The sequence below is a fragment of the Poromitra crassiceps genome (assembly GCF_964638095.1).
Source record: "Poromitra crassiceps genome assembly, chromosome: 6".
NCBI lineage: Eukaryota > Metazoa > Chordata > Actinopteri > Beryciformes > Melamphaidae > Poromitra > Poromitra crassiceps.
The window spans coordinates 55,434,947-55,451,366 of record NC_139627.1 but is presented as its reverse complement, the minus strand read 5'-3'; the positions used below and the strand labels follow the sequence as shown (position 1 = coordinate 55,451,366).

The 16,420-nt window shown below is 44.3% G+C and overlaps 1 protein-coding gene across 1 annotated transcript in view; it reads right to left on the bottom strand.

Annotated features, from left to right (window-relative positions):
* The window catches only part of ints6 (integrator complex subunit 6), a gene marked incomplete at both ends in the record, with an annotated part of 71,996 nt that overhangs the window by 29,394 nt on the left and 26,182 nt on the right, over window positions 1-16,420 (bottom strand). Inside the window, 5 exons of the mRNA XM_083638314.1 lie at window positions 1,306-1,438; window positions 2,786-2,938; window positions 4,212-4,363; window positions 6,857-6,982; window positions 14,626-14,809. Of these exons, the coding sequence (XP_083494440.1) occupies window positions 1,306-1,438; window positions 2,786-2,938; window positions 4,212-4,363; window positions 6,857-6,982; window positions 14,626-14,809 (748 nt within the window). The remainder of the gene's footprint in view (window positions 1-1,305; window positions 1,439-2,785; window positions 2,939-4,211; window positions 4,364-6,856; window positions 6,983-14,625; window positions 14,810-16,420) is intronic.

Sequence of the window (16,420 nt, the reverse complement as noted above, 5' to 3'; positions counted from 1 at the left end):
TATCTTTACACCGCCAACTTGGACTGGACTGCTTCCTGTCAGCTGGACTGCTGCCTTTTATAAGATAGAAACACCTCCTCTCCTTTATCAAATCATCCCAAATACAAACGGAGCAAAATGAGATACAGAAGTGTTTCACTTTCAGGCGAGTAAAAAAACAACTCAACTTCGTCCTAATTGTCTACTTCCTAAATCTGGTCTGGATCGTGGATCAGTGTTCATTTTACATTTAGTCTTATTGTTTCGATGAACATTCTCATTCGTTTTAGTCACATTTGAGTCATTTTTATCCTTGATAGTTTTAATCTCGTTTTAGTTCATGACAGCTCAAAACGTTTTAGTCGACGGAAAGTCATAATGTTTTAGTCAACTTTTAGTCAAAATGTTTTCTCAGCTATCAACGCAGACAAACTCCCACCCCCCCCCCCCCCTTCCCCACACACACACACTTTATTGAATGGATGAAGTTGTAAAAGTAAAAGTTCATTCGTCTTGTGTTTTTCTGCCAAGGAGGAAACAAAGTCATAAGGCTTTGGCCTTGCTTTGGACTAGTGCAGAAACAGACCATGGATGGACTGACTCTGTCAAGCTGCCAAATACCACTGTCACAGATGACAAGGAGCTCAAGAAGACAAACGGGGAGTCTTCTAAGTGCTAACTGCCGGAGAAAACGTTTTTTTGACCGCTTCCAAGAGCCTGGTAGGAGAGTATGTAACTATACTATGCTGTAATATCATGCATTTTTGAACGTCCGGTTGCCCACCACTAAGATTTTTGTCCCGTCTCGTAAACGAAAACAAAACATACATTTTGTATTTTTTTTTTTTTATTATTAAATATACATTTTTAATCTTTTAGTCTTAGTCCTGCAAAAAAAGGTCGTTGACGGGACATTTTTCGCCATCGCCATCGTTAACGAAATGAACACCATCATGGATTTGATTATTTAATTGCCAATATTTTCCATATTATTTCTAAAGCCCAGATCATGCGTGATGCAAAACAAAGAGAATAAAGTTCTGGGGAATTCACGAATGATTCTAAATGATTCTAATTCACTCTGAATGAGAATTGCCCTGAAAGGAGTGATGGCATCACAGGAGCACAATGGGAGCAAGTTAAAACAAGGACTCAACATCTATAGTCTTTCATTGTTTGGATTTTCTTTTAAACAAGGTGAGACTCTTATAAGCCCCTCCGGGTTTCTTTCCCTCACCTGCACAATTTTCTTTGTATTAAGATACTTGTACTATCTGCTGTTATTCATTTTCTTTGTGCAAATAAACAATAAACAATCAGTCTTACCCAGGAGTGGCAGCAGCACGGGGTAGTTGTAGGGCATGACAAACAGGTTGACACAGTTGAGGGCTGTGCTGGCCTTCAGGTAGCCAAAGGGCTGGCCCAGGTCACTGTACTTGGCACTGTTACATACAAACACCTACGAGGAAAGACAGAGGCACTGTTGGGATGCACAGTGAAATATCGGCAGATAAAGGCTTTAAAAATGAAACATCGGCATCAGCCCGAAACTAACGTTTGTGCCGATCTGACAGGCCGATAAAATGACCCTTTAATCATGCTCAAATGCTCGACTGAATGAATGAATGAATGAATTTATTTGGTGATAAAATAAAATAACACAACAGTACATATAGTAATGAAAGAACAGACAATATATCAATCACCGAGGATAAAAACACAAAAAAGTCAGAGGGCTTATTTCCATTGTGGTCCTCACATAAAACATAGGCTATAGTAAGACGAGGCATAAAAAACATAAAACACTTAAAAACAATTTAAAACAAACATAAAACAGAGGAGAGGACTAAATGCTTGAATGAACAATTCTTAGTTTTGTTTGAAAGAAAATCTTGGCATGTTTTACATGACCTAAGTTGAAGTAGTTTTATTATTTTGCCCAGTGAATGTGTACATTTATTTTGAAACACGTTGTATTTGTGTCTGTATCTGCCAGTGGGTCGTCACAATAAGAGGAGGCATAATAATGTGTTCATTCCACTACAGGAGAGACTTGATGCTCTCTGCAATTAGGTGAGGGGGAAAATGTGCACGTATCGACATCGTGAATCGGCCAAAAGAGTTGGAAAATATCGGATATCGGGGAGGGGGGGGGGATCCAACATGGTGCATTCCTACTTAGTGATTTGTTCAGCTCTGTTTTGACCTCCTCTGACATTAGTCAGGTGAGCCTTACCTGCCAGCAGGTGTGAGGGGACTTCCTCTAACATTAGTCAGGTGAGCCTTACCTGCCAGCAGGTGTGAGGGGACTTCCTCTAACATTAGTCAGGTGAGCCTTACCTGCCAGCAGGTGTGAGGGGACTTCCTCTGACATTAGTCAGGTGAGCCTTACCTGCCAGCAGGTGTGAGGGGACTTCCTCTAACATTAGTCAGGTGAGCCTTACCTGCCAGCAGGTGTGAGGGGACTTCCTCTCAGGTGAGCCTTACCTGCCAGCAGGTGTGAGGGGACTTCCTCTCAGGTGAGCCTTACCTGCCAGCAGGTGTGAGGGGACTTCCTCTCAGGTGAGCCTTACCTGCCAGCAGGTGTGAGGGGACTTCCTCTCAGGTGAGCCTTACCTGCCAGCAGGTGTGAGGGGACTTCCTCTAACATTAGTCAGGTGAGCCTTACCTGCCAGCAGGTGTGAGGGGACTTCCTCTAACATTAGTCAGGTGAGCCTTACCTGCCAGCAGGTGTGAGGGGACTTCCTCTCAGGTGAGCCTTACCTGCCAGCAGGTGTGAGGGGACTTCCTCTCAGGTGAGCCTTACCTGCCAGCAGGTGTGAGGGGACTTCCTCTCCAGGATGTACTGTGTGAGCGGCGAGGGCTCCAGTTCGTATTTGTCAAAGGGCACCTTGTCGATCACCATGGGCTCTGCGTCCAGACAGGAGAAGCGCACGTGGGGGTGGGCTGAGCGGGGGGGCTGGGCGGAGGAGGAGGAGGCAGTTATGCATGTTTAGAAGAAGACATTACAATATTATCGACAATAGAGAGTCTGCACCTGCATATTCTGCACTGCACTTATTGCTGAACATGAGGTACATACATGTGTGAATCTAATCATGTGAATACCATAAAATGCACATTTGTCCATCTGGAAACAACCTTTATTTGCTGCATTGTTTCCAATACGTTTGGCTCTTGCAATTTGTTTGATTATCTTCAGTCGTCCCATTTGTCTTATTGTTGTCTACATTATTGTTGTCTACATTATTGTTGTCTACATTATTGTTGTCTACATCAGTACATCCTAGTCTCTGCTATGGCCTAACGTCTCCAGGGGATCATCTCAGCTGCATGAAACCACATCTCTACAGTCATCATCATTAATTAGTTACATCTTTTCTTATGTTTTGTTTTGTTCTTCATAGAGGAGAAAGTTGGTCAAAAGCGAAATAAGGCGGGACATCCGCTGAAGGGTGGGCACATCCGCCAATTTCTCCAATCACCTGCATCGGTGTTGCTTACATGTGTCGTGATTGGTCGAATGTCATCGAACTTCCTCCGGTCTGTCAAAGCGGAAATGAGGCGGGACATCCGCTGAAGTTGCGGACATTCAGCTAATTTCGTCGAATACCATTGAACTGAAGTGAATACCATTGAACTGAAGTGAATTGAACTGAAGTGAATACCATTGAACTGAAGTGGGGGGTTTTTTACTTTGGAAGATGACAACTTCCTCTGGCCAAATTTGAACAGGCTAAAGTACAGACGGTCTCTGGGGCATTCAAAGATTGTGGCAGCGATAGACTGGCTTGAGAGACTATGAGAGGTATAGTCTCTTAAAACAGACAGTCTCATCTACATCCGGCGAATGCAGCTATACAGTCTGTACGTTACACCCCCAGAACATGCACAGGGAAGTTGGGAAAAAAACCTTCAGACAGGAAAGAAGTTCGACGGAATCCGACCAATCACGACACGTGTGTCCACGAAAAATGCGGCATATTGGATTCTGATTGGACTAATGAGCGGAAGACCCGCCTTTCTGCGATTCTGATTGGACTAATGAGCGGAAAACCCGCCTTTCTACTTCCCATTCCGGTTGGTGCATGATTCTCCCCCACGAAGTACAGACGGTATGGCAGAAGCATTTGAAAATTGCGGAAGCCAACTCGTCTGTTCTAAGAGACTATGAAAGGTATGGTCAAACTATGAAACGTGTTCTTGGGCCCATGCTATGAGGTGTTACATACCAGTGTGGGGGAGTTCTGGTCTGGCCAGAAGGCCTCAGGGATTGGCCAGTGTCCGATGGGCACACCTGTTTTGGGGTTGGGTCGTACGTAGATGAGCTTGTGACAGCAGTGCCAAGGCTGAGGGCCGGGCTTCACCACCTCCGCTGGGGCATCTGAACACGCACATAGAGAGACAGAGGAGAATGAGACCGACATTATATTGCTTAAAACATCACCCATACTCGTTACAGACAAGTTGTTTGTAACAGCTAGCTACAAAGTCACATACTAGTCTCTCCAGACAGAAACAAGTTGTTTGTGACATGTTAAACAGCTAGCTACAAAGTCACATACTAGTCTCTCCAGGCAGAAACAAGTTGTTTGTCACGTGTTAAACAGCTAGCTACAAAGTCACATACTAGTCTCTCCAGGCAGAAACAAGTTGTTTGTCACATGTTAAACAGCTAGCTACAAAGTCAGATACTAGTCTCTCCAGGCAGAAACAAGTTGTTTGTGACATGTTAAACAGCTAGCTACAAAGTCAGATACTAGTCTCTCCAGGCAGAAACAAGTTGTTTGTGACATGTTAAACAGCTAGCTACAAAGTCACATACTAGTCTCTCCAGACAGAAACAAGTTGTTTGTCACATGTTAAACAGCTAGCTACAAAGTCACATACTAGTCTCTCCAGGCAGAAACAAGTTGTTTGTGACATGTTAAACAGCTAGCTACAAAGTCACATACTAGTCTCTCCAGACAGAAACAAGTTGTTTGTGACATGTTAAACAGCTAGCTACAAAGTCACATACTAGTCTCTCCAGGCAGAAACAAGTTGTTTGTGACATGTTAAACAGCTAGCTACAAAGTCACATACTAGTCTCTCCAGACAGAAACAAGTTGTTTGTCACATGTTAAACAGCTAGCTACAAAGTCACATACTAGTCTCTCTAGAAAGATGTGTTGGCTTTCACAATTTACGAATGCTCCTGCCTAGTGCCTACCCGTCTGTACTTCAGCAGCTCTCAAAGTTGACCAAAAAAAAGGCAAGGTAATTCCCCCACTTCTGTGTCCCCTGTGCAGTCGCTTCATACAGTGTTTCTCAAACTGTTTCACATCAAGGACCCCTAAACTGACACAAATTAGACCACGGACCCCCATTTGATAAGACTTTGTCCCAGGGTCCCCCATCTGATAGGGTTTTTGCTTTTAGATGTTTCATTACAGAAAGTGTATGAAACCCATGACCAAAATAGCCATACATTCTGTCATTGTGTTACTATGGATGGAATGATAGTGAAAATAAACGATTCCCCTTTTTGCTGGGGACCCCTGCAAACCCCTCATGGTCCCCTGGGGGTCCCCGGACCGCACTTTGAGAACCACTGGCTTAATAGCTCCGACTGGAAAACAAAACTAGTCGAACCCTAGCTAGCTAGCTGCTGAGCAGAAATGGAAATTGGACAAGATATTTTTATTTATTTATCTTCGTGAACATGTGTCGTGATTGGTCAAATACCATCAAACCTCCTTCCAGTAAGATGGCAACTTCCTGTGTCCAAATTTGAATGGGCTGCATCACAAACTGTCTCTGGAGCATTCGAAGATTGTGGAAGAGATAGACTGACTTGAGAGACTAGTCAAATTCCAGACTATTCTTGATTCATCATCTTAATCACAGGAATTCAAGTTCAACCATTTACAGTAAATCCAATCAGCTTACCAAGCAGGGGCATTCAAATGACTTGGACATGATAGTGTAGGGACAGTGTTAGAATATGTAAATGACTTTGACATGACATAGAGAGCCGCAGGGATGACGTATTTTTGTAGTCAGAACGCGGAAGTCCCGGACTTCCTGGTTCTTCACTTGTTTCTGTCTATGGGATTTTTGAATGGGTTTTTGCCACGATGCTTCAAATAAGGTCTCTGCGCAACGCAAGCTTAATCAAACGCGAACCAGAGTTCAGTCGGATAATCTTCACACATGAGGACCACTTTCATGAGTTTTGTAGCGTAAATGCGAGCCCTAGAAGTAAAAACCTCGAGCTAAACTAATCCAGAACTACACACTGTCGCATAGGCTTCCACGTCACGTCAGCACTCAACCTGGACTGTGATTGTGTGCGCTGCTGTGCACTGATTACCCCGGACTGAACGGGGCTGAACCAGGTGAGGCAAAGAGAATTTCTGTGTTCGTCCTTTGAAGTGGTGACGTTATTGACGTATATATCCTTATCGACTCAACAGTGTAGTCTCATTTAGCCGTTTGCTCGCTAGCCGCCCTTTTAACGGCACGTAAAAGCTTCAAAACTCATAAAAGTGGTCCTCATGTGTGAAGATGATATTACTAAACACTGGTTCGCGTTTGATTAAGCCAGCGTTGCCCAGAGACCTTATTAGAAGCATCGTGCCAAAAACCCATTCAAAAAGGAGTGTTAGCATCGATGATTTCCGGACTCGTTCCTGCGGCTCTCTATTGTAGAGACAGTGTTATGTTCATATGTAGGCGGGGTTTATGTACTAGGTGCACAGCAGCAAGGTCAAGCTCCGTGAGGATTAAACAAAAAGGTGAGTGGGAGAGAGCAAAGGGATGTTTCAAAATAAAGTGAGCAATCACTTCCTTTCAAAGCCAACAAAAACAACTCAACAGCAGAGGTGGCTCTTACCTTCCAGTGGAGGGGGGTCAGGCCCTGTTTTCTCAAAGTTGATGACCACTCCACTCTGGATCTTCTGCACCAGAGACTCCACACACTGGTTCAACATGCGCTGAGAATACACGCTGTAGGAACGCCCTGCAACCAGCCACGCAGACAGACAGCACAGGGTTACAACAAGGTAGCCATCCTGGCCTTAGTACAGTACATGTCCTATATTCCAAAGGGACAGCATGTGACAAGTGTATGAATGTATAGTACGCCTAGACATGCCTGCCAACATTCCCCATTTACACGGGAGTCTCCCTATTTTTGAACCCTTTCTCCCGCTAATCTCCCGATTTCATCGTGATACAACAACTCACATGACTTTCACAGTTTCTGTAATGACTGTCACAGTTTTTTCAGGGAATTTTTTGCAATTCCAGCGCTGGCCGTAATTTGCCCATGTATAATAGTATCCTTCTTTGCCTTGTATATTTTCTTAATTTTGTCTGCTTTTTGCAAGGTATATTTAAAAAAAAAATCTTTAATTGGCCAAATCTTTGCCTATGCTGTATATTCAAGGAAAATATTGGTATCGGCATAATATCGGTATCGGCAGATATCCAAATTCAGGTATCGGAATCGGATCGGAAGTGAAAAAATGTGGATCGGTGCATCCCTAGCTCCGCATACTACATAAGTGAGTCTGTGCCAGTTCACTTAATATCACGTTATTGATATACGTGATCACTCAATACGCTAAGTTCAATATCAGACCCAGAGAGAGCTCTGCAGCATGCAGTAACATAGTGTATCAGACCCAGAGAGAGATCTGCAGCATGCAGTAACATAGTGTATCAGACCCAGAGAGAGATCTGCAGCATGCAGTAACATAGTGTATCAGACCCAGAGAGAGATCTGCAGCATGCAGTAACATAGTGTATCAGACCCAGAGAGAGATCTGCAGCATGCAGTAACATAGTGTATCAGACCCAGAGAGAGATCTGCAGCATGCAGTAACGTAGTGTATCAGACCCAGAGAGAGATCTGCAGCATGCAGTAACATAGTGTATCAGACCCAGAGAGAGCTCTGCAGCATGCAGTAACATAGTGTATCAGACCCAGAGAGAGATCGGCAGGATGCAGTAACGTAGTGTATCAGACCCAGAGAGAGATCTGCAGCATGCAGTAACGTAGTGTATCAGACCCAGAGAGAGCTCTGCAGCATGCAGTAACATAGTGTATCAGACCCAGAGAGAGACCTGCAGCATGCAGTAACATAGTGTATCAGACCCAGAGAGAGATCTGCAGCATGCAGTAACGTAGTGTATCAGACCCAGAGAGAGATCTGCAGCATGCAGTAACGTAGTGTATCAGACCCAGAGAGAGATCTGCAGCATGCAGTAACGTAGTGTATCAGACCCAGAGAGAGCTCTGCAGCATGCAGTAACATAGTGTATCAGACCCAGAGAGAGACCTGCAGCATGCAGTAACATAGTGTATCAGACCCAGAGAGAGATCTGCAGCATGCAGTAACGTAGTGTATCAGACCCAGAGAGAGCTCTGCAGCATGCAGTAACGTAGTGTATCAGACCCAGAGAGAGATCTGCAGCATGCAGTAACGTAGTGTATCAGACCCAGAGAGAGCTCTGCAGCATGCAGTAACATAGTGTATCAGACCCAGAGAGAGCTCTGCAGCATGCAGTAACATAGTGTATCAGACCCAGAGAGAGCTCTGCAGCATGCAGGAACATAGTGTATCAGACCCAGAGAGAGATCTGCAGCATGCAGTAACGTAGTGTATCAGCGTAAGAAACTCTCATGGGTCTGGCGTTGAGACTAGCTACCTGGCAACCCAGCGCAAGCACTCGGGTGAGGACCGCGTGTATACAGTCAATGGGCTCTGCTCGCTTTGCCACTGAAAATGGATGAAACAGGTCCCAAGAAGAAGGAATTTCAGTCCACTTGGTGCGACACCTTCCCGTTTCTAACCGCTAGCCACATCAGCAAACACCATGCCTTTTGCAAGCTTTGACATTTGCCTCCTGTCTCACTTGCCTCTGCAGACTGTAGTCCCGCATATATATATATTTTAATCATTCCTGTTCTTCTTTTTGAAGGTGTTCTCACTCACTGACACTCTCACAATGTTTGCACTTGATATTTTTTGCAATGTAAATTTTAGATGTTGACTTTTGATCACATTGTTTGTACATTTTGTATGTTTATTTTCTTATTATTTATTTACTGTGAGATATGAATTTAATACTAATTAAAAGTCGTTAAGCCTACTGTACTTCCTTGTATTTATTCTATTAATTTGTGGTGTAAGGTTATATGGGGGCGGGGTGGGGGGGGCGTTGAGGGTAGGCCATTCACTGATCGCTAACAGAGAATCTCCTTTTTCACAGCCCAATGTTGGCAGGTATGCCCCTAGTGGACATGAAAACAGTGTCGTGCGTGACAGTATGTAGAGTGGACTTCAGTGTTTGACACTTGACGGATGTTATATCCACGCAAACAGAGACACTGTATGAAATGTGTCCTTGGAAAGTGCATTCAAGAGGAGTTTCAGTCAGGACCAGTCTGGTGATGAAGTGAATGCCACTGGCACTATATGAATAGCTATACTGTACACTTGTATCTGGTGATACAGGCTCCGCTCTATATTGAGATTGGATCAGCTGATGCTGTCACATGACTTGCGTTACGTATCCTCCTGCCTGGACTAATATGTTTCTTGCATCTTCTATATGCTTCTATATTCTATTATATTAACTTGCTCTCTTTTAACCCATTGATACCTGATGCAGCATTTGCGTGTATATCCCTCATTTGTGTGCGTATCCCTTTAAGACTGCAAACTGCATTAACGCGGTTCGCGGTCTTAAAGGGATACGCACACAAATGCTGCATCAGGTATCAATGGGTTAAAAGGGAGCAAGTGGGCAATGTTTGTTTCCATTTTTGTGCCGGCCACACCCATGCCGTTACGTGCGATCGGGCTGAAACGTTCAGGGGGTGTAAAGAGTACCCGTGCGGTAGGCGATTGCCCTAATTACCTAACGACGTGATGTCATCAGTGATGATGTCATCAGTGATGTCATCCTTCCTGGCTGAGGCTCCATAGACTGTATAAGAACATCGACGTAGCCACCATCACCCATTGGTTTGTGGACTCCTGTTTTGAAGCCTCGTTTGGCTTTTTGCTCGTCGCCATCTTTGTTATTTGGGGCCAGAAGCAGCTAGCGTGAGACCAGGCTGCTATTGGTCCATGATGGGCGAGCTGTGCTGCTATTGGTCCATGATGGGCGAGCTGTGCGATCACTGCGACCTGTCAATCACGCTCAAAACATCTGTCTGCTTTCTCGTCTATGTGAATCTAAATGGGATCATAATTGACTAAATGAACATCAGGTTGTGTTGAAGAAGACTTGAAACTAGCGATTGAGACCATAAATAAACTCATTAGTAAAGTGTTTTACTGAGGTCATAAAGCAAGTGAGAGGTAGGGTCATTTTCCAATTCACTTCTATACAATCCAGTGTTTCCCGTATTATTTTTTTCAGGCCTGGTGTTACCCACCAAAAACAAAACCTAAATCGGTCATCCCGTGGCGGGATGTCACATTGGCGGCGCAGTCAGCTTCAGTCAGCTTCGGTCAGCTTCGGTCAGCTTCGGTCAGCTTCGGTCAGCTTCGGTCAGCTTCGGTCAGCTTCGGTCAGCTTCGGTCAGCTTCGGGCAGCTTCGGTCAGCTTCGGTCAGCTTCGGTCAGCTTCGGTCAGCTTCGGTCAGCTTCGGTCAGCTTCAGTCAGCTTCAGTCAGCTTCAGTCAGCTTCAGTCAGCTTCAGTCAGCTTCAGTCAGCTTCAGTCAGCTGGCGCAGCAGACAGTCTGCAATTTATATTTCAAATATTAGTTCCACGGTATAGTCAAGACTTAAAACAAAGTGATCCCAAGGAGAGGATGACTTCATAAAGTGCATTTATTGCTGAATAAATAAACTGTGTATCTTATTGCAAAACATTACAGGGATGCAAACTCACAGGCACCCAAAAGCAAATGCTTATTGATTTGAATGAATATAATTGAATATTTGGCGTTATTTAGTGCTCCTATATATATTATTACTGTCAACACCAATATAGGTTTTGTTGTATGGCAATATGCCATAAAGGTTTGTATTGAAATGTGTAAAAACATCCCCCCCCCTTATTTTTCCTGGCCTGGCGGGGGTCCAATTGTAGGGGAAACACTGCAATCAAACTTTTTTTTGCAGCCAGTGGTGTCGCCCCCTGCTGGCCATTAAAGAATGCAGGTTTAAGGCGCTTCTGAATTGGCTTCACTTTTCAACCGCGGAGGTGGCCCCCTGCAACCGACATGGTAACTTCACACATCAGGCCTGCACCATTTACTGTACTGCCTCCACTTGACCTCTAGTGACCTTGTTGTGAATCCATTCACTCACACAGGTTTCACTTGACCTCTAGTGACCTTGTTGTGAATCCATTCACTCACACAGGTTTCACTTGACCTCTAGTGACCTTGTTCTGTACCAACTCAACAGCTAAAAAGGAAATGGATTATTACCCCCCCCACCACTTCTTTTTTTGTTTTGCTTGAGTGAATGTTATGATTCTAAATATAGCTGAATCGCTTGGTTTGACCAAGTAAAACTCTTTTTATAAGCATTTTAAGAAAATGTATATGGCAAAATGAATGGCAGATGAAAGCCCTTGGTGTGGACAGCATCAGGTCTCTCTCTCTCTCTCTAACACACACACACACAAGATGCATCACTCCGCTCACACCTTTCAGGGGCAAAACGTCAGTGGAATGATTTGCAGAACAGAACACATGTACTGGGGGAGGGACATCTTCCTTTTAGGGTCAGAGTGAGACCTCTTGTCAGGATCTATCAGCTTTGATTTTGGCTGCAGGTCCTGGCAGCTCGCAGCTTCTAAATGGCACACTTTTTTTCATAATGGAGGTTCATTCAACATCACTCCACGTGACAGAACATGATAAACGTCAATGTAAGCGCTGGTATAAACAAGTATAATACTATTATTATTATTTTTCATTGTGCTGGAAACCGGGACAATTTGGTAGCGAGTGGTTGAAAAATGTGGCATTTCAGTGTGCCGAGAGGTATCTGTCGGGACTCGGGACGTCTGGTCACCCTAACTTAACCCTGCTGCCATGCTGTAGCTAAACTTAAACTCAACTTAAGCTGCTCGAGGAGAGTAGCCCAGTGGTTGTCCTCTAGAGAGAGAGTGGCGTCAGCGGAGGACCAAAATGCGAGACTCATTAGCCAATGAACAGCCAGCAATGGGTCCCGCGCTACTTTTGTATGCTAAAATAAAGCTGATAATGTACAATTTGACTCAAGGGATGAAAAACCCTTTCAGAGTACAACACAAACTGTCCATTTTGCTGCAACTCGACGGTGCTGCTTAATCCAGGACCTTACTTCCTGGAACTTTTAGTGATGAGTGCAGAAAGCTTCATTTTGTAACATTTAGTGATGAGTGCAGAAAGCTTCATATTGTAACATTTAGTGATGAGTGCAGAAAGCTTCATATTGTAACATTTAGTGATGAGTGCAGAAAGCTTCATATTGTAACTTGCTCCTGAAACCTGGCACCTCTCTTATCTCAAATCCGGAGCATGAAACACTGGATTGAAGGACTTCTCAGTGCAATTTTCACACTTTGCAAAGTCCTCCTGCGGGCCAGATTGGACCCTTTGGCGGGCCGGTTCTGGCCCCCGGGCCGAATGTTTGACACCCCTGCTGCCCCTAAACCTTCCCCACAGAAACACTCCTATGATTCTGTCTCATATTGACAGAGATGATTCATCAGCTGGTAGGGGTGTCACAATATATCGTCCCACGAAATTTCGCGATAGTAAAACGTCACGATATGTATCGTTGAGATGAAATCTCATATCGTGAAAAAAAAAAAAAAAAAAAAAAAAAAATTCTTCAAAAATAGACAAAGAAACGTCTTTGTTTGTTGAAGTTCAATGTGTGGAAAGTAGTTCAGTTGAACAAGTCTCTGAAGAGACACATGAGAAGTTATACAGGAGAGAAACCATTCAATTGAGTTTCTGGCAAAACTGTTTACTTGACAGGAAAAACTGAAGATGCATAAAAAATAGACTAAGAAAAGTCTTGTTGTTTGAGTTTGAAGAAAAACTGAAGATGCATAATGAGAATTTATACTGCTGAGAAACCTTTTAGTTCAAAGTAAATCTAAGTGACGGTGTAACTCATTCTATTTCAAGATAAGCCTTATCTCCAATCTCATGTTTTTTCTAGTTGTTATTGTAATAACAATTTCCCACAACAGCATGTTTTGTATTTGTGCATTTCAAATAAAATACTACTTTTCCAGTCATATATTGTCATTATTCAAGTTTAAAAAAATATTGTTAAAATCGTATCGTATCGTATCGTTATCGTGAACCCAGTATCGTGATACGTATCGTATCGTGAACTGAGTGTATCGTGACACCCCTATCAGCTGGGCTATGGCATCCGTTTAACAAATAGCTATTTTGATCTGATGTTATAAATACTGCCTCTTCCACTTCGCCTTGGTCTGGAAAAAAACACATTGCGTTGCTCCAACCGACGATATGTCTACGGCATGTCAAGTTTTGTCCCAAAATGAGATATACACACCATTTGAATCAAATGACATCTCATTAGAAAAGACTGACAGTATCAAATAAAATGTATTGTGGTACCTTTGAGAGGATAACAGTTAATATGGATGTGAAATAATATCTGAAAAAGGTCCTCTTTGTTTTGGAGATACGACATGAACTAAAAGCATATTTAATAATGATCTAAAAACACATCCACTAACTCAAGTGATTCCCAAACTGTGGGGCGTCCACCAGGTGGCACACAAGAGCCTTGCTGACGGCCATCGTCCCATCGGCAAAATAAGAGGTTAATCTGTTGTGTTGCATTCATTTTGCGCTGGCTTAAAAGTTGTGTTGGTTATTTTGCTGTCTGACTCGCACAACAGTAGCATAGCCAGCTGCAGATTCAGAGATGATGCAATGAGTGGTAACGTTTTTATAACAACCACCCATAACAGCTCTCTGGCATCATGGGTGCTGTGCGCACTTGTGGTTTGTTTTCAAATCAAAGTGAAACTATGTCGGCCAATAGGGTGGCGGGGGTGTCATCGGCTATCTATAGGCCAAAGTGTTATTTTAAACATCGATATAGGCCCAGAATTCTACACTCGGTGCATCCCTAGTTGTTATTTAGCCTTTCTGATGCTATTGCGTGGTTACATCAGTGAACTTTACTTTATGAAATATTTTTGATCCATGTCTGCAGTGGGAAGTGGTCCCTGGGAAATTTGGATTGGCCCGTAGTAGTGGTGGTGCATGGTCTGAAAAGTTTGGGAACCTCTGCGCTAACTTAACCAAGCAACTACTGCATACTTTCAGTTCAGCCTCCCCTGAACTCCGTTCCTCAGGTAGTTTTTGGCCACCCCCCTCCCCTCCTCGACCCTCTCTGGTCCAGCAGCCTACCTCCGGTGACCTCACACATGGGGGTGATGCCTACCTCCGGTGACCTCACACATGGGGGTGACAGCCTACCTCCGGTGACCTCACACATGGGGGTGATGCCTACCTCCGGTGACCTCACACATGGGGGTGATGCCTACCTCCGGTGACCTCACACATGGGGGTGATGCCTACCTCCGGTGACCTCACACATGGGGGTGACAGCCTACCTCCGGTGACCTCACACATGGGGGTGACAGCCTACCTCCGGTGACCTCACACATGGGGGTGATGGCCGAGTCGTCGGGCGGGACGCCCCCCAGAGGCTCGGGCTCCACTGAGGCGTGGCCGGGGATACGCAGCACCAGGGAGAACAGGCGCTGGTCCCAGCGGAACGGCTCCTTGGTCAGCTCGCTGCCAGGCAGGGGGGTGGTGAGAGGCAGGTGCAGCTGGAGGGGGGAGGGGACAGAATGATACACGGACCACCAATAAGTGCTTGATTGTTGTTGTTGTTGTTGTGAAGTATAGCCTCAGTATAAGAGTTTGAAGAAAGGTTGAACTATGTGCTTTTAACAATTATTACACCGTTCCATTTAGAGAAAGTACAGTATGGTTAATTTTCTCTTATCCCTTATCGTTAATTTCTATGTATGTCTGTATGTGTATGTATATATAGAGTATATGTACAGTATATTATATATATATGAGCGCGCACACACACACACACACACACACACACACACGTGTGCGTGTATTTATATACAGTATATATACACACACACAGACACACATATATATTCTAATTCAAATGAGCTTTTTACACACACACACACACACACACACACACACACACACCACCCCCCCCCCCCCCCCCCCAGTGAGTTGGCCTATCAATTGGCATAGGCAGGAAGTGATAAAGCATAGTGGACTATGACTAGTTTGCATCCCTGGTATAGAAGCTATTTTGATTTCCTATGTATATTTCACCTGGCCCACAATATATACCCTGAAAAGTTCAATAAACAAAACTGTGAAAATGAAAGAATGAAAGTTTGAACTATGTGATGGGTAAAGCAAACTAGAACAAACAATGGAATTGGAGGAGGTGCAAGTGTGGAGTTAAATAAAGACTTCAGGACGGGCACATTTCATACCAGGAGAGGTGAGAATCCGGTCAGAGTCAAGTTTCACCTGATGCCTATTGCAAATATGCATGATGGCACTTTGATTTGATATGACAGTGCTCTCTCCTCACAAAGCATTAGCACTGATCTTCCACATCAAATCAAACTGATATTTAACCCATTGATACCTGATGCAGCATGTGTGTGTGTATCCCTTTAAGACCGGTCTTAAAGGGATACACACACACATGAGGGATATACACACAAATGCTGCATCAGGTATCAATGGGTTAATAGGAGGCCCAGATACTTTTCAACGATTCTCTTGAGCTGCAATTGCCCAATCCAAACATGCACCCGTCCTGCCTCCAACCAGGAAGTTACAGGAAGCTTGAATAAGGCTGGACATAGTGAATATTTGACATACTGTATATTTGACATACTCTATAGGCTATGTGCTAAAGTCATGTGTACACGTGCCTTTCCTGCGTCTGTTTGGAGCGTTGATTGTGCACGAGGCAACCATCATGTGCACGTGAACGCGTAGTTAAAAGCAAGTATACCCCCGGCTGTAGAGAAAAAAAACAAAAAAAAACGTGGCCTTTGTTGTTAAGTGAATGGTACTATGCACAAGCTGTGCTCCTCAAGGTATAAAGGTCCGATTGGTCTGATGAATAATCTCCCCAATGCCCCAGGGCAGAGACAGGGACTCTGTCCTGTGAGTGAGCACCGTCCTTCAGATGAGACGTTAAACCGAGGTCCTGACTCTCTGTGGTCATTGAAGATCCCATCTGCACTCTTCACAAGAGTAGGGGTGTAACCCCGGTGCCCTGAGGGGTGTAACCCCGGTGCCCTGAGGGGTGTAACCCCGGTGCCCTGAGGGGTGTAACCCTGGTGCCCTGAGGGGTGTAGATGCCCTGAGGGGTGTAACCCTGG